This window comes from Oncorhynchus tshawytscha, linkage group LG06, assembly GCF_018296145.1.
Source record: "Oncorhynchus tshawytscha isolate Ot180627B linkage group LG06, Otsh_v2.0, whole genome shotgun sequence".
Lineage (NCBI taxonomy): Eukaryota > Metazoa > Chordata > Actinopteri > Salmoniformes > Salmonidae > Oncorhynchus > Oncorhynchus tshawytscha.
Window position 1 is genome coordinate 52,993,117 of NC_056434.1, and position 23,766 is coordinate 53,016,882.

The 23,766-nt window shown below is 40.8% G+C and overlaps 1 protein-coding gene across 1 annotated transcript in view; it reads left to right on the plus strand.

Annotated features, from left to right (window-relative positions):
- Positions 1-19,640, plus strand: part of LOC112252725 (protein tyrosine phosphatase non-receptor type 9a) — a 50,837-nt gene extending 31,197 nt beyond the window's left edge. The window contains exons 4-13 of the mRNA XM_024424230.2: positions 4,675-4,799; positions 11,766-11,871; positions 12,040-12,150; positions 13,784-14,100; positions 14,531-14,618; positions 15,399-15,468; positions 16,310-16,388; positions 16,619-16,769; positions 17,070-17,277; positions 17,818-19,640. Coding sequence (XP_024279998.1) covers positions 4,675-4,799; positions 11,766-11,871; positions 12,040-12,150; positions 13,784-14,100; positions 14,531-14,618; positions 15,399-15,468; positions 16,310-16,388; positions 16,619-16,769; positions 17,070-17,277; positions 17,818-18,008 — 1,446 coding nt within the window. The 3' untranslated portion in view covers positions 18,009-19,640. The remainder of the gene's footprint in view (positions 1-4,674; positions 4,800-11,765; positions 11,872-12,039; positions 12,151-13,783; positions 14,101-14,530; positions 14,619-15,398; positions 15,469-16,309; positions 16,389-16,618; positions 16,770-17,069; positions 17,278-17,817) is intronic.
- The last annotated feature ends 4,126 nt before the right edge of the window (positions 19,641-23,766 follow it).

Sequence of the window (23,766 nt, forward strand, 5' to 3'; positions counted from 1 at the left end):
ACAAATGGATGCAGTAAACAAATAACCAACAATATTTTGAGTCACTGAGACACTATGTAAACAAACTGAGTAGGTGAATATGAGAGCCTAGAAACAATGTAGTTAAGTAAAATCTTAATACAATGAAATTAAAATGACTGAATGCTTGTAAGGCAAGCACACTAGATGATCAAAACATTAGATCACATCAAATAAGCCCGAATGGGTTCGCTAACTCCCCAACTATACAAGAATAGTATGTTATAACTAAACATAATTGTACCACAGGTGGGCTACTTACTATCTACAGTTCGCAAGCAACAGTTGCGGATCTATGAGCAAGTTCAAGACTTCTTGATGTGACGTTGAATGTGAGCCATAGCCTCATCCGGAGAATCAAATGTGTAGTCTTTACCATCATGAGATAGCCATAAACGGTCCGGGAATCGCAGTCCATACTTCACACCTGGATGGTCCAGGGGCTTCTCATCCAAGGCAAGAACATCCTTCAGCAGCGCCAGAAACTAAATCCGTGGCGCAAGGCATTTCCGCTGCCTCTGGGACCGATACCAGTCTCAGGTCATTGCGCCGAGATTATCCCTCTAAACTCACACAACTCTCCTGCATCTTTTTCAAATCCGCAGCCAGGCGTTTCACATCAGCCTCCAGAGAGGTAGTTAAGTTGGAGACATTGGTAGCGGAGGTCTTCAGTGCTGCAATTGTTGTAGTGTGCAAATCTGTTGTTATTTTGAGTCATGTGATTGCTGGCACTGTCTCGTTCCGCAGGATGGTTAGATCTGCTTTTAAAGTATCAGAAACCTCCTGTATTCGGGCCTCAATCGTAGCAACTACGTCCGTTTACATTTCACCTATCTCAGTGTGTATATAGCTGATGTGAAATGGCTAGCTAGTTAGTGGTGGTGCGCGCTAGTGGCGTTTCAATCGCTGATGTCACTTGCTCTGAGACCTTGAAGTAGTTGTTACCCTTGCTCTGCAAGGGCTGCGGCTTTTGTGGCGCGATAGGTAACGATGCTTCGTGAGTGACTGTAGTTGATGTGTGCAGAGGGTCCCTGGTTCGAGCCCAGGTTGGAGCGAGGAGAGGGACGGAAGCTATACTGTTACACATAGTAGTTTGATGGCCTCGAATGTTCATTTCAGAGCCGCCAGGCCATGCCGCACCCCCCGGGTAAAGTGTGAGTCCCCGGGCCCTCAGACTCAGGAGAGGGCGGTGATGAGAGTGGGTCTTGTAGGCCAGGTTTCCTCAAAGTCATGTTTTTGGCCTTATATTTCATACACATGCTGACATTCGAAAGCAAAGTAGTCTTGGTTTTTAGGGAAAGGGATCACCAAACTAATATTTTAAAGTAAATACGGTTCCGCTGCAAAATTCAAAAACTTTAAGAATACTGCGGGAGCAAACGGAAAACACGTCAGTCGCACATGGCGTCCCTCCAACTTTTTGATTCAATGGAGGAACGTAGTCGGAGAAATGCTGATGAATGTCTTGCTCGAGCTGTGTATGCGACTGGTTCACCTCTGATGCTAACAGGCAATGTGTATTGCAGTAGATTTCTGAATGTTCTTCGCCCAGCATACACCCCTCCAACCAGACATGCTTTATCTACTCATTTGCTGCATGCAGAGTTCAACAGAGTTCAAGTGAAGGTCAAGCAAATCATAGAGAAAGCATACTGTATTGCAATCATCTCTGATGGGTGGTTGAATGTTCGTGGGCAAGTAATAATTAACTACATAATCTCCACCCCTCAACCAGTATTCTACAAGAGCACAGACACAAGGGACAACAGACACCGGTCTCTACATTACAGATGAGCTGAAGGCAGTCATCAATGACCTTGGACCACAGAAGGCATTTGCACTGGTGACAGACAATGCTGTGAACATGAAGGCTTCTTGGTCTAAAGTGGAGGTGTCCTACCCTCACATTACACCCATTGGCTGTGCTGCTCATGCATTGAATCTGCTCCTCAAGGACATCATGGCTCTGAAAACAATGGATATACTCTACAAGAGAGCCAAGGAAATCGTTAAGTACGTGAAGGGTCATCAAGTTACTGCAGCAATCTACCTCACCAAGCAAAGTGAGAAGAATAAGAGCGCCACATTGAAGCTGCCCAGCAACATTGCCCCCCAATGTTGTCATCATGTTTGACAGTTTCCTGGAGGGGAAGGAGTCTCTCCAAGAAATGGCCATATCACAGTCTGCCGATATGGACAGCCCCATCAAGAGGATCCTCCTGGATGATGTAAGGGCTTTGGGATGGAGGTGCAATATGGCAGTCATGCCAACATATCTCATCAACCACCTGGTGGAAGGGACTTTGTGGCTCTGAGGCTCTTTCCCCTGTTGTCTCCATCATCCTCCAAATCCCACCAACATCAGCCACCTCAGAGCGCAACTGGTCCTTGTTTGGGAACACATGGACCAAAGCATGTAACAGGCTGACCAATACAAGGGTTGAAAAATTGGTGGGCATCCAGGCAAACTTTTGGCTTTTTGAGCCTGACAACAAGCCATCCTCAACAAGGTTGGAAAGTAACAGTGAAGATGGGGCCTCAGAGTCTGATGTTCAGGAGGTGGACATTGAAGAGGTCCAGGGAGAAGACATGGAAGCCTGAGAGGAAGAAAGTCTAGAAACTAAAGCTTTGGTTATCATTTTACAGATGTATGTTAAAAACGTTTTTGGAATATGTGATGGATCATTCACATATTCCCTTTTGTTGTTCAGTGAAATCATCCCATGTGAAGAGTCAATTCATTTAATTAAAGTTTCATTTGTAACTCAATTGTTTTTTTTATTTATATTGGAAGGATTTAATAATTTTCAAATATCTCTACTTATGATAAGGTCAAAGGTTTGTTTCTGTCTTCATTTGATATGGAAAATATATCCAATGCAAAAAAACATCTACATTTAAATTGTAGTAATATTAATTTGCATATTTCCGTTAATTCCCATATATTTCCGTTATTTCACACAGAAAGTTTCCACCTTGAATATTCCCCAAAATGTGCAACCCTACTAGCTAGTGTTCATGTTTCCAAATTTCAAACGTGTTCTCAAATTCCATTGAAATGGCAGCAGCGGTATGACAACCAGCACATTCATGAGCATGCAATTACGACAGAGAATGGTTGATTGTCTAGGGCAATGAATTCCATTATTTTGGCGTTGGATTTTGATTTTGAGTTGTCTCGCTGAAATGTTCTTACTCTTTCAAATGACTGCTTGACTTGTTGACTGCTCGATCCACACAGCAGACATTTGTGGGCTAGGTTAGGAATGCTGTGTTACACTTGTAACGCAAAATTTTATGTGACGTCATTACGTCATGTACCTATGTTATATAGGTATGCACGTAATCTTTGACATCGGTTTTGCACATCGCTGTTACACTAGACATCGAGCCGATGTTGGCATTTTTAGCTAATATTGGCCGATTCCGATATGTTCACCGATATATCGTGCATCCCTACTTTTTATTATTGCCTAGTCAAACTAAGTCACTCGATCTGCTTTTTGGATGCTGGGGTGAGTGTTAATTGTGGAAAAATGTATTGTATGCTCTTCAGTGTTGCAGTTCAGACTATAAACTATTCTATGCTAATAGGTCACACAGTAACTCACAGTGAAAGAATGTCCTAATCCAGTGACCGGTGACCTGTTTTAATTTAATGGAATGGGGCCCTGTTTTTCACAATTGTTTGGCTTTAGTTAGATGTTCCATTCATACTGACAGTTTGTTTCATAGAAGTCACTCCTTCAGAGATGTGAGGTGGCGCCCATTTTAAATCTACTGACTTTGAACCCAAGTGCCTCCCTGTGGTCAAAGCTCTCATTGCTTCTCATGGTCATGTCCACTTTGCCATCCTGTGGTCAAACTGAACACCAGTCCCCATTTTAGACATTTTGATATGGAGGCTGCCATGACTTCACATGTATTTGATGATTGCATGTTGGATTCATTGTGCAACTAGTCTAGAGTCTAGACTAGAGTTTTGCCTCAAACCTGTCTGTATGCACCTATACTGTAAACTAGTGATGAGGGAAAAATCTATAGTTACAATTCGGGATATTATTTTTGATGATACATTATATCATCTTGACAATATCGCAATATTCTTTTTGCTCTAGTTGGCTGTACCTGTGACAAAATGACAGTATTTTTCATTCATAGCTTGTTCTCCATCTTTTTTGTTTTCAGCACTTTTATTTCCATGACTGATCAAAACTTGTATTCTCATTGATTCTCTATTGTCCCTCTGCAGAAGACATATGGTGAGCAATACGTTTGGAACATCGTAACGCAATATAATCACAGTATGAATTGCATTACATATAGAATAGTGAGAATCGCAATGCGTATCTTATCGGTACTTAAGTATCGTGATAATATTGTATCGTGAGGTCACTGGCAATTCCCAGCCTTACTGAAAACTGTATACACCACTAGTATTATGCCAATGGAGAAAAATAGAAATGTATACCGAGTGATAAACCTGCGGTGACTTTTGTGATGCGTTACTGCTTATTTGCTTTTTTTTTCACCCACAGGTACTATATAGAATCCTATTTGAATCAGGCTGTTGGACTTCAGTGCCCCACAGTGCAGCTAAGAAGCACACCCTAATCTCTCCTCACTCTGACCTCTGTCTCTGTTCTGTTCAACCAGAGTGTGCGAGACCCATCAGGCGCCTCCATAGCCTTGTACACAGCCAAGCTCCACCGCCCCAACAAGACAGGCAACCATGTTGTCCTGCAGGCTCTCTTCTACCTCCTGGACCGGGCTGTGGAGAGGTGAGAACAACGAGATACATATTTTAGTATTAGCCTATTATGTGTTCTGTTCAATTATGTAGGTGAGACTCAGTCTCTGTCCCAATTGTCTTAGATTACCTAAATGACCAATTGTCTTAATTGATCAAGACCATTGGGTAAAGGCAGGCTTAGTTTTACAACACAGCAGACAAATTGAGACAGGATGTAGGCATTGCACGGTGACAGTTTGTTGTGAAAGTGTGTGTAATTTCTATGACCTGATGAGTGATTTTTAGAATCCTTTTTTACTCCATTATTGATGAGCAGTTATGAGCAGCTATTAGCACCTATGTCATTAATTATAACGATTTACGTATAAGGCATTATAATTAAGCAATAAGGTGTGGTATATGGCCAATATACCACGGCTAAGGGCTGTTCTTATGCATGACGCAACACCGAGTGCCTGGGTACAGCCTTTAGCCGTGGTATATTGGCCATATATCACAAACACCCGAGGTCCCTTATTGTTATTGTAAATTGGTTACCAAAGTAATTAGAGCAGTATAAATACATATTTTGTCATATCCATGTGGTCTGATATACCATGGATTGTTAGCCCATCAGCATTCAGGACATGGACCGCCCAGTTTATAAATGTGCTTATAATGCATTATGAAGAGGGCATTCATAGAGTTGTATTCTAAAAAATAAAATAAAAATGTATTTCTTTAAAACAACAATACAGTACAAATGGCCACTCCCATTAGCGGGCGCTCTGGTCAGTGGGTGCGCTCGCCCCCACCCGCACCGAGACGCCGGCAAGGCACTGCCCCCAGCCCAAAGGGATTTTCCAAGGGTGGGAAAAACCAAGGCCCGCCACTTGGAAGCGAGCACACCCGTAACTACCAAGACCAGAACACACACCGCTCACAGCATCAAAACAAACAATAATCCCATCCCCGTCCTCACCGCTGATTGGAGAACCTTAAACTTTTATACTGTACATACATTTGTATATATAATTATTCCAACACTTGTCAATTCCACTCTTCAAACAGCCACAGATCAACCCATCTTTCCCAATAAATCATAATTCTACCATTTCCTCTCGCAATACATCCCTCCATTCTCCGATGGTGTCTCACTAGGGACTTGAACCTTCCCATCTGCAACATTTCTGCCAAAATTGCCCCAAAAATAATATATTTACCCAAGAGCACAATGATATTTCCTATTAACTTACTGTTGTCCTTCACATCCCCCAGCAATACAGTTTGCAGGTTCAACTTCACCCTGATATTATGGCATAACAACCATTCCTGGACAAGACTCTAAAAACAAGCACCTGATGGACAGCACCAAAAGAGATGCTCTATTGATTCTGTTTCATCATGGCAGTCTGCAGCGCTCTGACTGTTGAATACCCCATACACTGAGCATTCTTTTTGAAGCAAGAATTGTATATAATAGCTTAAATTTAAAAGAACAAATTGATGGATCAATTGTCCTTTTATATATCAGTTCATAAACCCAATGCCATGGTATTGGGTCATCTAAAATCTGTTCCCAACTACAGCATCTTGAATTTTATGAGGCATAGTTGTCAACCCTCTTGACCGTAAGTGAAACTGGTACATTTTATGATTTATATGACTCATTTTAAGCCATTTATGACTTTTATTTGGTGGCAGACAAACTAATTAATTGCCTTTTCTTTTAAGTAATTTCCTTTTCCATTTTTGTGGCAGAGCTGCGATGAGTTGTTTATCATTTTCTATTGAGAATACCTAGAGCTGGCCGCCCGGCCAAACCGAGCAATCAGGGGAGAAGGGCCTTGGTCAGGGAGGTGACCAATGGGAGAACCTTCCAGAAGGACAACCATCTCTGCAGCACTACACCAATCAGGCCTTTTATGGTAGAGTGGCCAGACGGAAACCACTCTTCAGTAAAAGGCACATGACAGCCCGCTTGGAGTTTAAAAGACTTCGAGGACTCTCAGACCACGAGAAACAAGATTCTCTTGTATGATGAAACCATGATTGAACTCTTGGGCCTGAATGTTAAGCATCACGTCTGTAGGAAAACTGGCAAAATCCCTACGGTGAAGCATGATGGTGGCTGCATCATGCTGTGGGGATGTTTTTCAGCGGCAGGGACTGGGAGACTAGTCTTGTACCCGATCGAACATCTCTGGAGAGACCTGAAAATAGCTGTGCAGCGACGCTCCCCATCCAACCTGACAGAGCTTGAGAGGATCTGCAGAGAAGAATGGGAGACACCTCCCAATTACAGGTGTGCCAAGCTTGTAGCGTCATACCCAAGAAGACTTGGGCCTGTAATCGCTGCCAAAGGTGCTTCAACAAAGTACTGAGTAAAGGGTCTGAATACTTATGTAAATGTAATATTTGTGTGTCTTTATTTTGAATACATTTGCAAAAATTTCTGTTTTTGTTTTGTCATTATGGGGTATTGTGTGTAGATTGATGAGAAAAACAAACAATTTAATTAACTTCAGAATAATGCTGTAACGTAACAAAATGTGTAAAAAGTCAAGGGGTCTGAGTACTTTCTGAATGCACTGTACATCTCCATACACCTGGATAAAATTGGGAGTATGTTTACAATGCCACATGATACATTTCAAATACACTCTCTCCAAGAAAATGGGTTTATCCTCTAGCAGTACATTGGAGTTTAGCCACATTGCTCTAATATATATTGTCTCTTCTGGAGGATAACATTGGAATTGTAGCCAACTCTGTTATAGCTTCATTTAAAAAATGTCATTGTAAATCCACCAAAAATGTACAATTTTAATCTGTATAACAGCAAAGAGCACCCTTTTAAACATTGGATGTGCCTCTCTTAGTAGTCTACTAGAAAACCCGTTTGGATTTACAGTACCAGTCAAAAGTTTGGACAGCTACTCATTCCAGGGTTTTTCTTTATTGTTACCATTTTCTACCTTGTTGTATAATAGTGAAGACATCAAAACTATGAAATAACACATGGAATAACCATAAAAGTGGTTTAACAAATCTAAATATATGTTATGTTTGAGATTCTTCAAAGTAGCCACCCTTTGCCTTGATGGCAGCTGTGCACACTCTTGGCATTCTCTCAACCAGCTTCATGAGGAATGCTTTTCCAACAGTCTTGAAGGAGTTCCCACATATGCTGAGCACTTGTTGTTGCTTTTCCATCACTCTGTGATCCAACTCACCCCAAACCATCTCAATTGGGTTGAGGTTGGGTAATTGTGGAGAACAGGTTATCTGATTCAGCACTCCATCACTCTCCTTCTTGGTCAAATAGCTATTACACATCCTGGAGTTGTGTTTTGGGTTTCAGACAGATTTCCCACCGGTCTAATGTCCATTGCTTGTGTTTCTTGGCCCAAGCAAGTCTCTTATTTTTATTGGTGTCCTTTAGTAGTGGAAATTCGACTATGAAAGCCTGATTCACGCAGTCTCCTCTGAACAGTTGATGTTGAGATTTGTCTGTTACTTGAACTCTGAATTTATTTGGGCTGCCATTTCTGAGGTGCAGTTAACTCTAATGAATGTATCCTCTGCATCCTCTGGTCTTCCTTTCCTGTAGCAGTCCTCATTAGAGCCAGTTTCATCATAGTGTTTGATGGTTTATGTGACTGCGGATTGACTGACCATGTTGTAAAGTAATAATGGACTGTCGTTTCTCTTTGCTTATTTGAACTGTTCTTGCCATAATATGGACGTGGTCTTTTACCAAATAGTGCTATCCTCTATACCACCCCTAACTTGTCACAACACAACTGATTGACTCAAACGCATTAAAGAGGAAAGAAATTCCACAAATGAACTTTTAACAATGACTCAAACGCATTAAAGAGGAAAGAAATTCCACAAATTAACTTTTAACAAGGCACACCTGTTAATTGAAATGCATTCCAACCTGATGAATCTGGTTGAGAGAATTCCTGTCTCCAACCTTTTTAACCCGTCTCTCCTTTCTGGAGAGGTTCCCATTGCTTGGAAGGCAGCCACAGTTCGTCCTTTATTTAAGGGGGAGATCAAGCTCATCCTCTCTGTTGTAGGCCTAGTTCTATTTTGCGCCGTTTATCAAAAGTGTTGGAAAAACTTGTCAATAATCAACTGACAGGCTCTCTTTATGTCTAGTATTCTCTCAGTGTGCAATCTGGTTTCCGCTCAGGTTATGGATGTGTCACTGCAACCTTAAAGATCCTCAACACCATTGCCCTTGATTCTAAGCAATATTGTGCTGCTATTTTTATTGACTTGGCCAAAGCTTTTGATACGGTAGATCAATCCATTCTTGTGGACCAACAAAGGAGTATTGGTGTCTCTGAGGGGACTTTGGCCTGGTTTGCTAACTATCTCTCTCAAAGAGTGCAGTGTATAAAGTCTGCCTGTCACCAAGGGAGTACCCAAAGGCTCGATCCTAGGCCCCACGCTCTTCTCAATTTACATCAACAACATAGCTCAGGCAGTAGGAAGCACTCTCATCCATTTTTATATGCAGATGATAGTCGTATACTCAGCTGTCCCCTCCCCAGATTTTGTGTTAAATGCTTTACAACAAAGCTTTCTTAGTGTCCAACAAGCGTTCTCTACCCTTAACCTTGTTCTGAACACCTCCAAAACAAAGGTTATGTGGTTTGTTAAGAAGAATGCTCTTCCCACAGGTATTACTACCTCTGAGGGTTTAGAGCTTGAGGTAGTCACTTCACACAAGTCCTTGGGAGTATGGCTAGACGGTGCACTGTCCTTCTCTCAGCACATATCAAAGCTGCAGGCTGAAGTTAAATCTAGACTTGGTTTCCTCTATTGTAATCGCTCCTCTTTCACACCAGCTGCCAAACTAACCCTGATTCAAATGACCATCATACCCATATGGAGACATAATTTATAGATCGGCAGGTAAGGTTGCTCTCGAGCAGTCGCTCGATAACCTTCGGCCATCAGACTTGCCACCAATGTTCCTTATAGGACACATCATTGCACTCCTAAACTCCTCTGTAAACTGGTCATCTCTGTATACCTGTCACAAGACCCACTGGTTGATGCTTATCTATAAAAACCCTCTTAGGCTGTGGGCTACACTAGTTCATTTAGCAGACAAGATTTGCTTATAATTCTGTGGCATTATTTTATATTATTTATAGCAATAAGAATACAATTGAACAATATAAATAGTCTCAACGATTTGAGGGAGCTATTCTGTGTTGAGCGGTTGACAATGAAATAGGTACTCCTATATGCTTAATTTAGATTTATTAAAGTAACATTAGTTGTTCTACAAATGTTTGATTATATGTTTTGCTTTTTAATACATTGTAAGACTGCATGATGAGATTCTAATGATTTGAAAAAAGTAGCTTGAAAGGCATGAGCTCTGCTTTGTTTTTTTGCGCAGGCTGTACACACTCCAATAGTCTCCCTTTCATTCACAATTTGACAAGCACTTGATAATTCCTCACATTTCAGGACAGTATCCCCTTTGTGGCCATAATGCACTCTATAAAGAGCCATGACTTTTGTGTCTCGGAGTGCTGCTTTGTGCCCTTCTCCCTGAGTGTGCTGCACAATCGGAAACCCTCTCACTCACATGGCTCTCTGTCACGTGATCTGGTCTTTCTCACAGGCTACAAATGAAGAGACACATCTGGGATGCAACTGCGTGCATCCTTATCCAATTCTGAGCGGCATATTGGAAGAACTGTCCACATTTACGTTGACAGCCAACAAGATGAGTAGGTCTAACGAACAGCAAAAGCACTAGCTTATGTCATTCTACTATCCCCCACAGTACAAACATTCTGTGTGAGAAATAAATATTCCAAACATAGTCTGGGATAGTTGTGGGATGCGATAGATCCCAAATGAAGACGACCACTAGCATCAAAACACTGTTTTATGCAATGAGACTGACGCAACAGATCAGAATGTTTAGCTTAAACTGTTAGGCTATTTCTTCACATTTATAAGCGCAGCAATGCGCACATGGTAGTAGGCTATAAGCTTGAATGTTCCATTAGTGGAAAGCATCGTGATCGCAAATGCATGTAATGCTTTTATTATAAAGGTACCCATTGTGAAGTGGATTAATGTGCTAAATTAAGTTATTTGGCCACTTTAGTTGTGATTAAGCTTTATTAAAACATATAGCACTATGGGCTAGGCAACATGAGGTGTCACCCTTAAGACTTTTCTTGATTTAATATTGTCTTTACATATACTACATGAGTGACATTTGTTTAGATTTAGAATGGACCATTATCATGCACCTGTATCGAAACAGGGGCAGCAGGAAATAATACATGTCATCTATGCACTTAAATAGCAAATGGAGTACGCTTTTCACCGTGGTTTATTTTCATGCCAGCCAGGTAGGCTATACTCCTGTTGTAAATATAAGCAATGTGCTTATTATTAGGAAAGTTGAGAAATAAATATAGTAGGCCTAGCCTATAGAAAGATGGGATCCTCCTCTTTTTATTAGCGGCCATCACTCTTTCTCCCACAATCGCACAGAAATGTTGTGCAACATGAGCTCATGTGCTCTCATGTAGTATTTGATTCGATTTTCGAAAACATTCGCATTGATGTCAAATTAATAAGAGGGACAATAGAGTGCTTGGAGAAGCCTAAAAACTGTGACTAAACGGTCATGTGTAATTTGACTGCCTTCATGACTCGTGACCGCCGGTGTGGTGGTAATACGGTCTCCGCAACAGCACTAGTTACTACATAATTCCATATGTGTTATTTCATAGTGTTGATGTCTTCACTATTATTCTACAATGTTGAAAATAGTACAAATAAAGATAAACCCTTCAATGAGTAGGTGTGTCAACTTTTGACTGGTACTGTTAATACAGTTTTAGTATAACATAAGCTTTGAGAGGTTTATGCCTTGATATTTAATAGTTTTACCCCTCCAAACTCCTATTCATTCTATAAATATACCCATTTAATGTTCATTTTCTCTCTCTCCCCCCAGCTTTGAAACTCAAAGAAATGGCCTGGTGTTCATTTATGACATGGCGGGCTCCAACTATACCAACTTTGAGCTGGACCTCAGCAAGAAGATTCTCAACTTACTCAAGGTTAGAAAGTACTGAGGCAGCATATTGTAGTATTTTATCACTATCTGTTCACCAGGCTAATATGTTGACTGATGACAGACAAAAAATGTACACTCCATGTGTATGAATGAGAGGCCAGGATTGCAAAGTGGTGTTCCAAAACTGCAGGTCTGCTCTGTTCTACACCAGGGGGCTTTTCCTGCCAGGCTGAAGAAGGTGTTAATAGTGGGCGCCCCTGTCTGGTTCCGCGTGCCCTACAACCTGCTGAGCCTGCTGCTTAAGGAGAAACTCAGGGAGAGGGTGAGTGCAATGGTACTATTCTCACTATGGGTAGAATTGTATCTTCAAAAACAAGCACCAATTCCAACTATAAAGAACTGTCAAGAATGTGACTGTAGTAATGATCATTTAGCGGACACTTCCATCCAAACCGACTTAATCAATGCATTTTGAAAGTTTTCAGACCCCTTAACATTTTCCACGTTATGTTACAGCCTTATTCTAAACTCAATCTACACACAATACCCCATAATGACAAAGCAAAAACATGTTGTTATTCAGACCCTTTGCTATGACAAAAAAATGATGCATGTCATATAAAATATATTCACCCCACCCGGTATTGTAATCAAAACTTACCAGAAAGCCTGTAGTCCTTGGCTCAGACAGTCTAGTAGTGTGGGCTCAATAGCATCTCATTAGTGCGCAAGATCTTGAGAATCAGCTGTACATGTGATGGAAGAATGCACTGTGCATGAAGAGGGTTGCAAATTCCATTTAATTTGGGATAGTTTAACAAAAATATGCCACAAGACCTAGAATTGCCTTTGGTATCCCACAAAAAAGATTCACTGTTATAAGCTAACTTTTGATGAATTTAAGCAAAATTCCCGGGTTTAACTTCCCATGGAAAGTTTCTGGAAAAATTACAGAAATTTACCGGAAAGTTTCAGACCCTTTGCAGCTCTAGTCACAAGTTCGATGTAGTCATTGCGTGCTAGGAAAATGGGACCAAATACTTAACTTGACTACTTTATCTATAAGAATCTTCAGGGGTGTCAATAATTTTGACCCTTATCTTTTTGAGAGAAAAAAGTATTACTTGTTTAACAAAATCTTTCTCTGAGCAATTGTAAGAATATAAAATTTTGCTCAGAATTAGAATGACTTATTTTATACAGTCACTATTTCTCATCTTTATCAAGGGTGTACATCATTTCGATCCACACTCTACCCCTATGGGCCCTGGTCAAAAGTAGTTCACAACATAGGGAATAATGTGCCATTTATACTCAGCCCAAGTCACTGTTGATTTCACAAAAAATAGTAGATGTAACAGATCGTTCATGCGGCTCTGATGGACTTGCATCTCTTAAAGCAGATTAGTTAAGAAGGCAGTAGGACAGTGATATTTTTTTTTTTACAAAGTTGATTTAGTCATTAATGATCTTGTTTAACTATGACTTTTTTATGAACTTGAGGAGGTCATGAGATTGAATGCTTGGTGTTATCACCACAATCACATTATTCATTGATGATATGACGTTTGTAAAATGGCTCTAATATGCAATATCAAATCGGAATCCATTTATTGAACAGGGCAGGGAGCATTATTGAAAAGCACACTATTTGATTCCTTGACGTTAATTCATTGACTGTCCCAGTGATTCATTGAATTGGAATGAAATCAGCCTAAACCCCTATTAATGCATGGAATCCATTTTAGGACATCCTCAATTCTTAGTCAAGACTGAAACCTACAGCTTACAAATCAGGATGTCCTAAAAAGGATTCTATACTTTTGACATGTGGTCCAGTTTTTATATATATATATATATATATTTTAAACGGAGCAAGGACTTAAGATCAGATGTTATCACTTGACTTTCAAGTTGAAGCCCTCACACTCTCCTACCTCCTTCTCCTCTCCCAGGTCCAGATGGTCAAAATGTCCGACCTCCACCAGCACCTCCCCCGGGATTGTCTCCCAGAGCACCTGGGGGGGCTGCTGCCCCTGGATCCCCACGGCTGGAACGAGCAGCTCCTGGCTGGGCAGAACGCCCACGTGGACCCTGTTGACGAGCTGGTAGGCATCCCACTGGCGGACTCGTCGGTCCACACCCCCGGGCTGGAGGCCATGTGCCTGCAGGAGTTCATGGCCCACCTGGGCAGGCTCCAGCGCTCTGGCATCCACCTGGAGTACGTGGAAATCCGCAAGGAGCAACCGCCAGGAACCTTCCACTGTGCCCTGTGAGTAGATGAGTACAATCACTTTTAAAGGGTTTGCTTTGTGTTGATCTACATTTCCTGGCATTTGAGCTGCGTAGGGAGAAGCCTAGAGAGTTCTGGTCCTGTATTCACAAGGTGTCTCAGTGTAGAAGCTGATCAGAGCTTTTCTTGGATCAGAACCCTCCTATCGATTTATAATCTTATTCTTTATTATCTAAATGGCTAAACTGATCATATACCAGCAATCATACTCTGGCCCTTTGTGAATACAGGCCCCCCAGCCCTCACTGGGTTGAAAAGGATGAGACTTTGGGTTTGTCCATTAAACTACCAAGGAAAGCATCAAACTGGGTGGCAAAACTTTGCATCAGTCCCTTGGAGCAGTAACTTGATACTGATTCATGATATTCTTAAATTACCAATGGTTGATTATGTCTGTCAATCTCTCCAGTACTGCATACAACCAGGAGAGGAATCGCTATGGGGATGTCCTGTGTCTTGACCAAACAAGAGTTTGTCTGAAAACTAGACAAAACGAGGTGTGTACTTCTCAAAAGTCGTATGACAATGTCATCATGCAGTTAAAGTGTACAGTATCATAACATATGAGATATCAGTAACACTTTCTAGGAACCACATGTGCATATAGTGCCTTTTATCAAGCACAATGTGCATTAGAAGACTTGCTGTCACCATTCACAACAGCATAATATGGCTCCATACAGTATTTGTAAATGCACATATACCTGAACATTACACATGGTTCCTAGAACTTGAAATATTAATTCTATATTTTTTGAATATTCATCTTGAATAGGCTGTTAAGAGGACAAAAAAAAACTACAAAAGAACTGCGCAATATTGCCATACGTGAATGCACTCTTTCAGCCTCATAGAATGTCATCTTGGACATCTTTGGTTCATGTGTTTGTGAGAAAGCCTCTACTTTTACACTCAGCATGCTCACCAAAGGCCTCTGATTATCGGCTTAATACCGCCTTGAGTACAAGGCGCCTTGAGTACAAAGTTGAAATATTTCATCCTGTTAGCTAGCGTCATGAACTTAATGTAATAAAGTTTCCCTTTCATCACATTGCTTGTATTGAGCCTACATGTTCGCATTATTTTAATGGTTCTAAAATTGAAAAGAGCATGTACATGAATATTGTAAAGAGGTACCCTCTTTTTATTTGCTCAATTTATTTGGCATTCATCCAACAGGGCTCTATAATGTTATCTGGATTGCTACTGTACAGCTCTGATGTTATAGGACCCCTATTCTCTCAGTCGCTGTGACAAAGGCATGTTTGTTCCCTCAGAGATCGGACTACATCAACGCCAGCTTCATGGATGGCTACAAACAGAAGAATGCGTACATCGGTACTCAAGGTACAACGATGGCCGTCTATGATATTACATCTGCTAGTTTCACCATCAGAGACTTTTGCACTAGTCATTTTGATGGGATTCATTTGTAAGAGGTACCTTTCTCAAACTATTGGTATTTTGGTAACACTAAAGTCGACAGGTATAATGCATTATGGTGTGCTTGATGAATAGAAAGACTTGTCATAAGCATGCACACGGTGTACAAAACATAAGGAACACCTTCCTGATATTGAGTTGCACACCCCTTTTGCCCTCAGAACATCCTCAATTTGTAGGGGCATGGACTATACAAGGTGTCGAAAGCGTTCCACAGGGATGCTGGCCCATGTTGACTCCAATGCTTCTCACAGTTGTGTCAAGTTGGTTGATGTCCTTTGGGTGGTGGACCATTCCTGATACACACAGGAAACTGTTGAGTGTGAAAAATCCAGCACTGTTGCAGTTTTTGACTCACACAAACCGGTACGCCTGGCACCTACTACCATACTCCGTTCAAAGGCACTTAAATATTTTGTCTTGCCCATTCACCCTCTGAATGACACATACACAATCCATGTTTCAATTGTCTCAAGGCTTAAAAATCCTTCTTTAACCTGTCTCCTTTTCATCTGTACTGATTGAAGTGGATTTAACAAGTGACATCAATAAAGGATCATAGCTTTCAGCTGGATTCACCTGGTCAGTCTATGTCATGGAAAGAGCAGGTGTTCTTTATGTTTTGTACACTCAGTTTCGAGTCGGTTGAACATTTTATACATAAAGACCTCAACATTTTGTAAGTGTGTATGAGCCTTGATGTAACAAGTATATAATTCCCTTCATTCTACTCTACTGTCCATAGGACCACTGGAGAAAACTTATGGTGATTTTTGGAGAATGGTCTGGGAGCAAAATGTGCTAGTTATTGTCATGGCAACAAGGTAGTTACTTTTCTTACAGCGTTCCTTCACCCAGTGGGAGTTGAAATTATATCAAGTCTTTGTCATGGCATGAAGTGGAGGATTGTTGTTAAATGATTCACTGACGTTTGGAAATGCTGATATGTGGTGACTGTTGTCAACCAGACCCATGTATGTTACAATGGGGCACTTCTTGAATTATAGAGCGATTGTCATTACCCTCCTGGAGATAATAAATCTGTGTGTTGCAGGACGAACGAGGGCGGTCGGAAGAAATGTGGTCAGTACTGGCCTCTGGAGGAAGGTGGACAGGAGGTGTACAGTCACATGGCTGTGGTCAACCAGAGAGTGGACAACCACTCCCACTACAGCCAGACCACCCTGGAGTTGTATAACATGGAGGTACAGCAGCCAGCTACAGGTCTAGAGTGACCTCTGCTCCCTTTACACAAGGAATAACACATTTCCTATTGCTGATTTGTTGTTTTTTAAGGATGAAAATCTGAGATTATCTGTAGCACAGGCTAGCTGCATAGGGATGGCTGTTCACCTTAGCTGGAACAATTTTCACTGTGCAACACTACCTTAGTGTTGGTGTTTGCCAACATCAAAACTTCCAACACGTTAGAAATCATGCATATCAGTGATTGTTTACCACAATTTAACACTATTATCATGGTGTGTCTATCCCTTCCCTACCAGAATTGTGAGCAAAAGCAGGTGACCCACTTCCAATACCTGAGCTGGCCTGACTATGGCGTCCCCACTTCGGCCTTGACGCTCATCGACTTCCTGGGGGCCGTCAAGAGGCAGCAGAGACAGGCGGTGAAGGGCATGGGGCCCCGGTGGAGAGGCCACCCCCTGGGACCCCCCATGGTTGTTCACTGCAGTGCAGGCATAGGCAGAACAGGTGAACTATTAATTCTCACTGATGACCACCACTCCTTTAGTCTATGCGTATCAGACTTTACTCCAGTCCTTGAGACCAAAATAAAGACACACAAAATATATTATTTAGGCTCTGTATTTTGCACAATCATGTGACATGGCAAGATTTTATCCAGAAATGAGAATTACACCAAAAAGGAAAGCAATTGTCTGAGGATGCAGCTGGACCATCTGCTGGGACAGTTTGATGAAAAAGCTATAAAGGTTAAAAATCCAGGCATGTCACATGATTCCACAAACCACAGGGCCCTAATAAGATGATGTAAAGGCTCATACATGCTTATAACAAGCAAGTTAATTCCCCCCAGATCACCTCAGTAACATGTAATGCACACAATTAAATAAAATCTCTATGATGTGATAGTCATAGGAGTCACCCCCATTTCTCTAATAGGGATGCTATCATGTATGGAGTCCATAGTGAACTAATGTTATTTCTGCATCTTCCCCACTTCATAATATATCTGTTGATAATGATGTCTCCCACCTTCCTTCTCCCCAGGTACCTTCTGTGCCCTGGACATTTGTCTGTCCCAGTTGCAGGACATGGGGACACTCAATGTGTGTCAGACGGTGCGGTGGATGAGAACGCAGAGGGCCTTCACGATCCAGACCCCCGACCAGTACTACTTCTGCCACAACGCCATCCTGGAGCATGCTCAAAGACAGGGCCTGCTCTCAGCCAGTCAGTGATGCCAAGGGGGTCGCCTTGTAGTTCTTGCAGCCAATCAGTGATACCCTGGGTGTTGTTCTCGCAGGCAATCTGTAAATCCAGGGGACACTTTGTAGCCAATCAGCATGTCTGCTTCTAGGGATTGCCATCACTTATTCTACCCTTTAAGAGGCCTCTAAGACCGACTCATTCCTCCTGACTCTCTCACATTTTAACGACTAGTAAGACTGATTTGTAGTATCTCAAGAAGTCACGGTTCAAGTTGTTGTTTTCTATGAATGGACCACCATTTATTTGTTGTGGTAGTTTGGGCAATGTAAAATCCCATGTCCTACCAAATAGAAATCGTTTAGCTACATTCAAGTCTACTTTCCTATATTATTAGTTCTGTGTCCTCACTGAAATCTGTATTTTTATTTTGTCAATATCCACATAGGGACGGTGAGCCAATCTTGCATTGTTCTTGGAAAACTCAAGAGGAACATTTCCTCTTGACTTAAACTTCTCCTGGAGCTGATTAAATCGGATGGCTACTTGTAGAAGTTGTCCTGATATGTATGCGGACTTCTCATCTTGCCCTACCTCCAATCCAAGCCTCAACCACGATAAAATGCATAGATTACCTTAAGTTCAACTTAAAGTAATGCTACACCTTAAAGAAATTGCGAGCTGCTGATAATGTTGCCATCTCAATGCATTTCCTGCAGATTGAAGAATTAAGGGCTGCCCTCACAACAGACTTCATTAAGTTATTCACATTGACTGTTCAAATTGTTGTGAAAACCTTGTGATCATGACATTAAATGTTTGGTCGCCGCAATAGTCGTTACGTATGCTTCAGTGTGACACTGTCATGTACTTCTGTTGAGCCGCCAATGCTGCGATGAACATGATGTAGGAAGGTCATAACCATGCTTCCACCTTAAGACCCCAGTAATGTGCAATATACTTTTAAACACAGCCATGTTGAAGCACTTTGAAATGGCTCTTCCAATCATGCTTTAGGATATTGCAGTTCTTGTGGTGGTATAGTGCATTTAAGGTCAAATTGCAATTATGGGAGGTTCTAAACATGTGATATAGGCATAACTTGATTGTTACTGTTGATTGGACCTTTGACCTTCAGGCTTGTCTGGTAGTTCAATGGACACTTATAGAGGACTTACATGTAGAATATTACCGTTCCCATTGCTGAACAGTGTGTGTGCATCATATTACATGATATCTTGTTGGATGAAAGAATTTGTTCTTTGCTACTGAATTCATATTGAATTTGCTTGTAGTGAAGCCTCGTTTAAGTCTGCCATCCTCGTACACTCTTACTGATTTTAGAATGATTACTTTCAATGAAGGACAGTGTGACCAATTGTATTTTTCTATTGTATTAAACAATTTTCTTACAGGTATTCAGACTTTAAAAGTATACATTAAAATTGCATTATATTTGCTCTGTTACTATTAGGTAGTATGATTGAGGAAAATTGAATCAGATGTTGCTGTATGAAAAAACATTTGTCTACACATGTACATTTCAAATGCTTCTTATGCCAATTATGTTTTCCAACCAAAGGAGATTAGGATATGTTCAATAACATTTCAAAGGAAGACCAAATGTGTATTCAGCACATTAAATGCTAAATGTTCATTCCTAATGGATTGTGTGTGCTTTTGTCATATTTTAGTCTGGTTTGTGTCTAGACAAATCCTCTTTCTGAAAAATCTTGAGTTTAAATGCCCAGTGCAGTCAAACGTGAATTCCTGTGTTTTATATATATATATATATATATATATAAACAGTTCAAGTTGGAAGTTTACATACACCTTAGCCGAATACAGGACCAAGTTTGCGAAATCCTGCCATATACAACAGAGTTCTCACTCCCCATATTGACTGATACCATTCAATAATTTAAAAAAAGACAATACAAGTAAAAGTTGTCTAGTAACATTTGAAGGCAGAGTCCAGGTCCCTCGAATTCAGAGACATTAGTATCAAGCCCATCTGTCTGGACTTCATCTTGCAAGTCTCCATGTGCTGGCTCCATACATATTTATGTTCTATTACCAATGGCAGTTAGTACTTGTTTGTGTCAGATATTACCTATCCTATGTTGAAGTTTGAACAGGCTTATAAACCCTACCCAATTACGGTTTCCACATAACGAGGCTGCCATCTGGCAAAAGCATCTCCAGTCCATCCTGTAGAAATCGGCAGTTCATCAGTGGAATGAAAAGGGTGTTGCCACTACTGGACATTTGTGCTGTACCATATACTATGTTGAAGTTTGAACAAGTCAGACTATACCTACCTAATGCTCTTCTCCCCATCGACGACCGTTGGTGAGCAGGCAAGATGTGAGATCTTTGCCAGAGCCACATTGATGGGCATAGCAGTGTCGATCAGCTCCTGGCCCATCAAAGATACTGGTTGGTCACACACAAACACACACAGCACTGATTACATTATCAATGGTGGTTACGATTAGCCTGGTGGAACCAACTTGAATGCTGTGTTCACCTTTCTAATTAAAATGTGAAGTGAAATAGAATGGTGAACACAGCGATCAGGCTGGTTCCAGCAGGCTAGGTTATGCACTGGACATTATATGCATCTTAAAAGTAGAAAATAAGAAGCAAATAATGTCTACATAAAGTATGTTTCACAATTGGGTTATGAAATGTATCAAAGTAATTTGTACAAATCGTTGTCTTAATGCATGGAAGGAATAATTTGACCACGAGAACGGTGTGAACGTCAAAACCCCTCTAACCGGCTGAAGAAGAGCAACAAAGGCGCTCAATCCAGCCCTGCCCGCACCACTTCTATCAAGAGACCTGAGTCCGAGCCAGCCACCGTTGTACAGCATCCAGTCAAAGCTATCAACTGCTTTTCTCTCAGGAGGGTGACAGGAGTACACGTGGAGTAAGCATGGAGAGAGATCTGTTCCAAAACTTCTCTCATATAACTGGTGTGCTGGTTGGCAAGGGTGAGACATTTGAAATTGGGACATGATCATGGGCCATCCTCTTGAACTATGAAGCTATCTGGAGAAACCTATGAAGAGACGCCAGAAGATTGAGTGCCTGAAGTGGGGGGGGTTAATTTGGGGTATTAAGTTGATTGTAGAGGTATACACACTGCTAAATTGAGTCATTTATGAAGAATGCATTGGGATACTGATCTGTGGTTATAATCATGATAAGAAACTGAATACTATAATTATGGAAAATTATGCTGTGTGATAAAATAAATGTACATTCTGCCAGTGTCGATGTGCAAAGTTGAGGGTTTTTAATGTGAATGTGAATCACTGAAGCATTGTTATTCTAATTTTGGGTTGGATAATTAATTGGGTTTGGATTTGGAAACTGAAAGATTTTTGAAAACTGACTCAATTGATTTGAGTATGTTCTTGGTATGTTAATAACTATATGAATGAAGTAATTAATGTCTGGATTGATTGTTTTCACTGATGTTATGCTAATTGTGACATGGGTAAAGAAGTTGTGTACTAAAGATGTTGACACTATTCTCAGCATGCCCTGGTGAATGGAGAGGGTGAACTCTCATCCTGAGAGTGAACCTGATCCATTACCAAATTACATTCAAAAATTTCCACCATGCTGACCCTTATTATTGTGCCAGGTGCCAGTGTGATGATTGTCCTGTGTGTTGTAATGAAGCTTGCGCGCTGTGACAAACAGATTGTCGTATTTGTGCTACATTCCCTTGTGAACCAAAATAATTGATTGTAATGTTTGTGTGGAGGTTTTACCCCCAAAGGGGGTATGCTTCGATATCTGTACATTACAATTCTACCTGTGATTACAAAAGTAGTATGATGTGAATCACACTGCTGCTCTCTCATTTAGCTATTTGTGCCTTACGGATTGTGGTTGTTGTGGATGGCTGTTCACAAATCTAAATATGTATTTGAACCCAATAATGGTTGAATTCAAGAAGTTTAACCTCTCTGAGATATTCGGGATGCAAGGCGCCAAATTCAAAACAACAGAAATCTCATAATTAAAATTCCTCAAAACATACAAGTATTTTACACCATTTTAAACTTGTTATAAATCCAGCCACAGTGTCCGATTTCAAAAAGGCTTTACGACGAAATCACACCAAACGATTATATTAGGTCAGTACCTAATTATAGAAAAACAGCCATTTTCCCAGCCAAAGAGAGGAGTCACAAAAAGCAGAAATAGAGATAAAATTAATCACTAACCTTTGATGATCTTCATCAGATGACACTCATAGGACTTCATGTTACACAATACATGTATGTTTAGTTCGATAAAGTTCATATTTATATCCAAAAAACTCAGTTTACGCGTTATGTTCAGTAGTTCCAAAACATCCTGTGATTTTGCAGAGAACCACATCAATTTACAGAAATATTCATAATAAACATTGAAAAAAGATACAACTATTATGCATGGAATTATATATACACTTCTCCTTAATGCAACCGCTGTCAGATTTCAAAAAAGCTTTACGGAAAAAGCACACCATGCAATAATCTGAGTACAGCGCTGAGACAACAAAACAAGCCATACAGATATCCGCCATGTTGTGGAGTCAACAGAAGTCAGAAATAGCATTATAAATATTCACTTACCTTTGATGATCTTCATCAGAATGCACTCCCAGGAATCCCAGTTCCACAATAAATGTTTGATTTGTTCGATAAAGTCCATCATTTATGTCCAAATACCTCCTTTTTGTTTGCACGTTTAGCCCAGTAATCCAAATGCTCAATGCATGATCGCTTAGTTCAGATGAAAAGTAAAAAAGTGATGTTACAGTTCGTAGAAACATGTCAAACGATGTATAGAATCAGAGAATTCCTTTTTCTTCAGAAATGCAATGGAACTCAAGCTAACTCTCATGTGAATGCGAGTCTCAACTCATGCCACTCTGCCAGACCAATGACTCATTCAGCTCCCATTCCCCCCCCCCTTTACAGTAGAAGCATCAAACAAGGTTCTAAAGACTGTTGCCAGTCTATTGGAAGCCGTAGGAAGTGCAATTTGACCGCATAAACACTGTATATTCGACAAAGAGTTGAAAAACTACAAACCTCAGATTTCCCACTTCCTGGTTGGATTTTTTCTCAGGCTTTTGCCTGCCATATGAGTTCTGTTATACTCACAGACATAATTCGAACAGTTTTGGAAACTTCAGAGTGTTTTCTCTCCAAAATCTACTAATAATATGCATATATTAGCAACTGGGTCTGAGTAAGCAGGCAGTTTACTCTGGGCACCTTATTCATCCAAGCTACTCAATACTGCCCCCAGCCATAAGAAGTTAATGTTGTAAACGACTATTGTAGCTGGAAACAGTAGATTTTTTAATGGAATATCTACAGTTGAAGTCGGAAGTTTACATACACGGAGGTTGGAGTCATTAAAACTCGCTTTTCAACCACTCCACAAATTTCTTGTTAACATCTCTGGGATATGTGGGACTATCGTCCCATCTAGCTAAAAGCCTGGGAAAATGCAGAGCGCCAAATTCAAATAAATTACTATAAAAATCAAACTTTCATTAAACATGCAAGATAGCAAATTGTGAATCCAGCCAACATGTCAGCTTTCAAAACGGCTCTTCGGCGAAAGCAAACGATGCTATTATCTGAGGATAGCACCTCCGTAAACAAAGAAAGAAACCATATTTCAACCCTGCAGGCGCGACACAAAACGTAGAAATAAAAGTAGAATTCATGCCTTACCTTTAACGAGCTTCTTTTGTTGGCACTCCAAAAT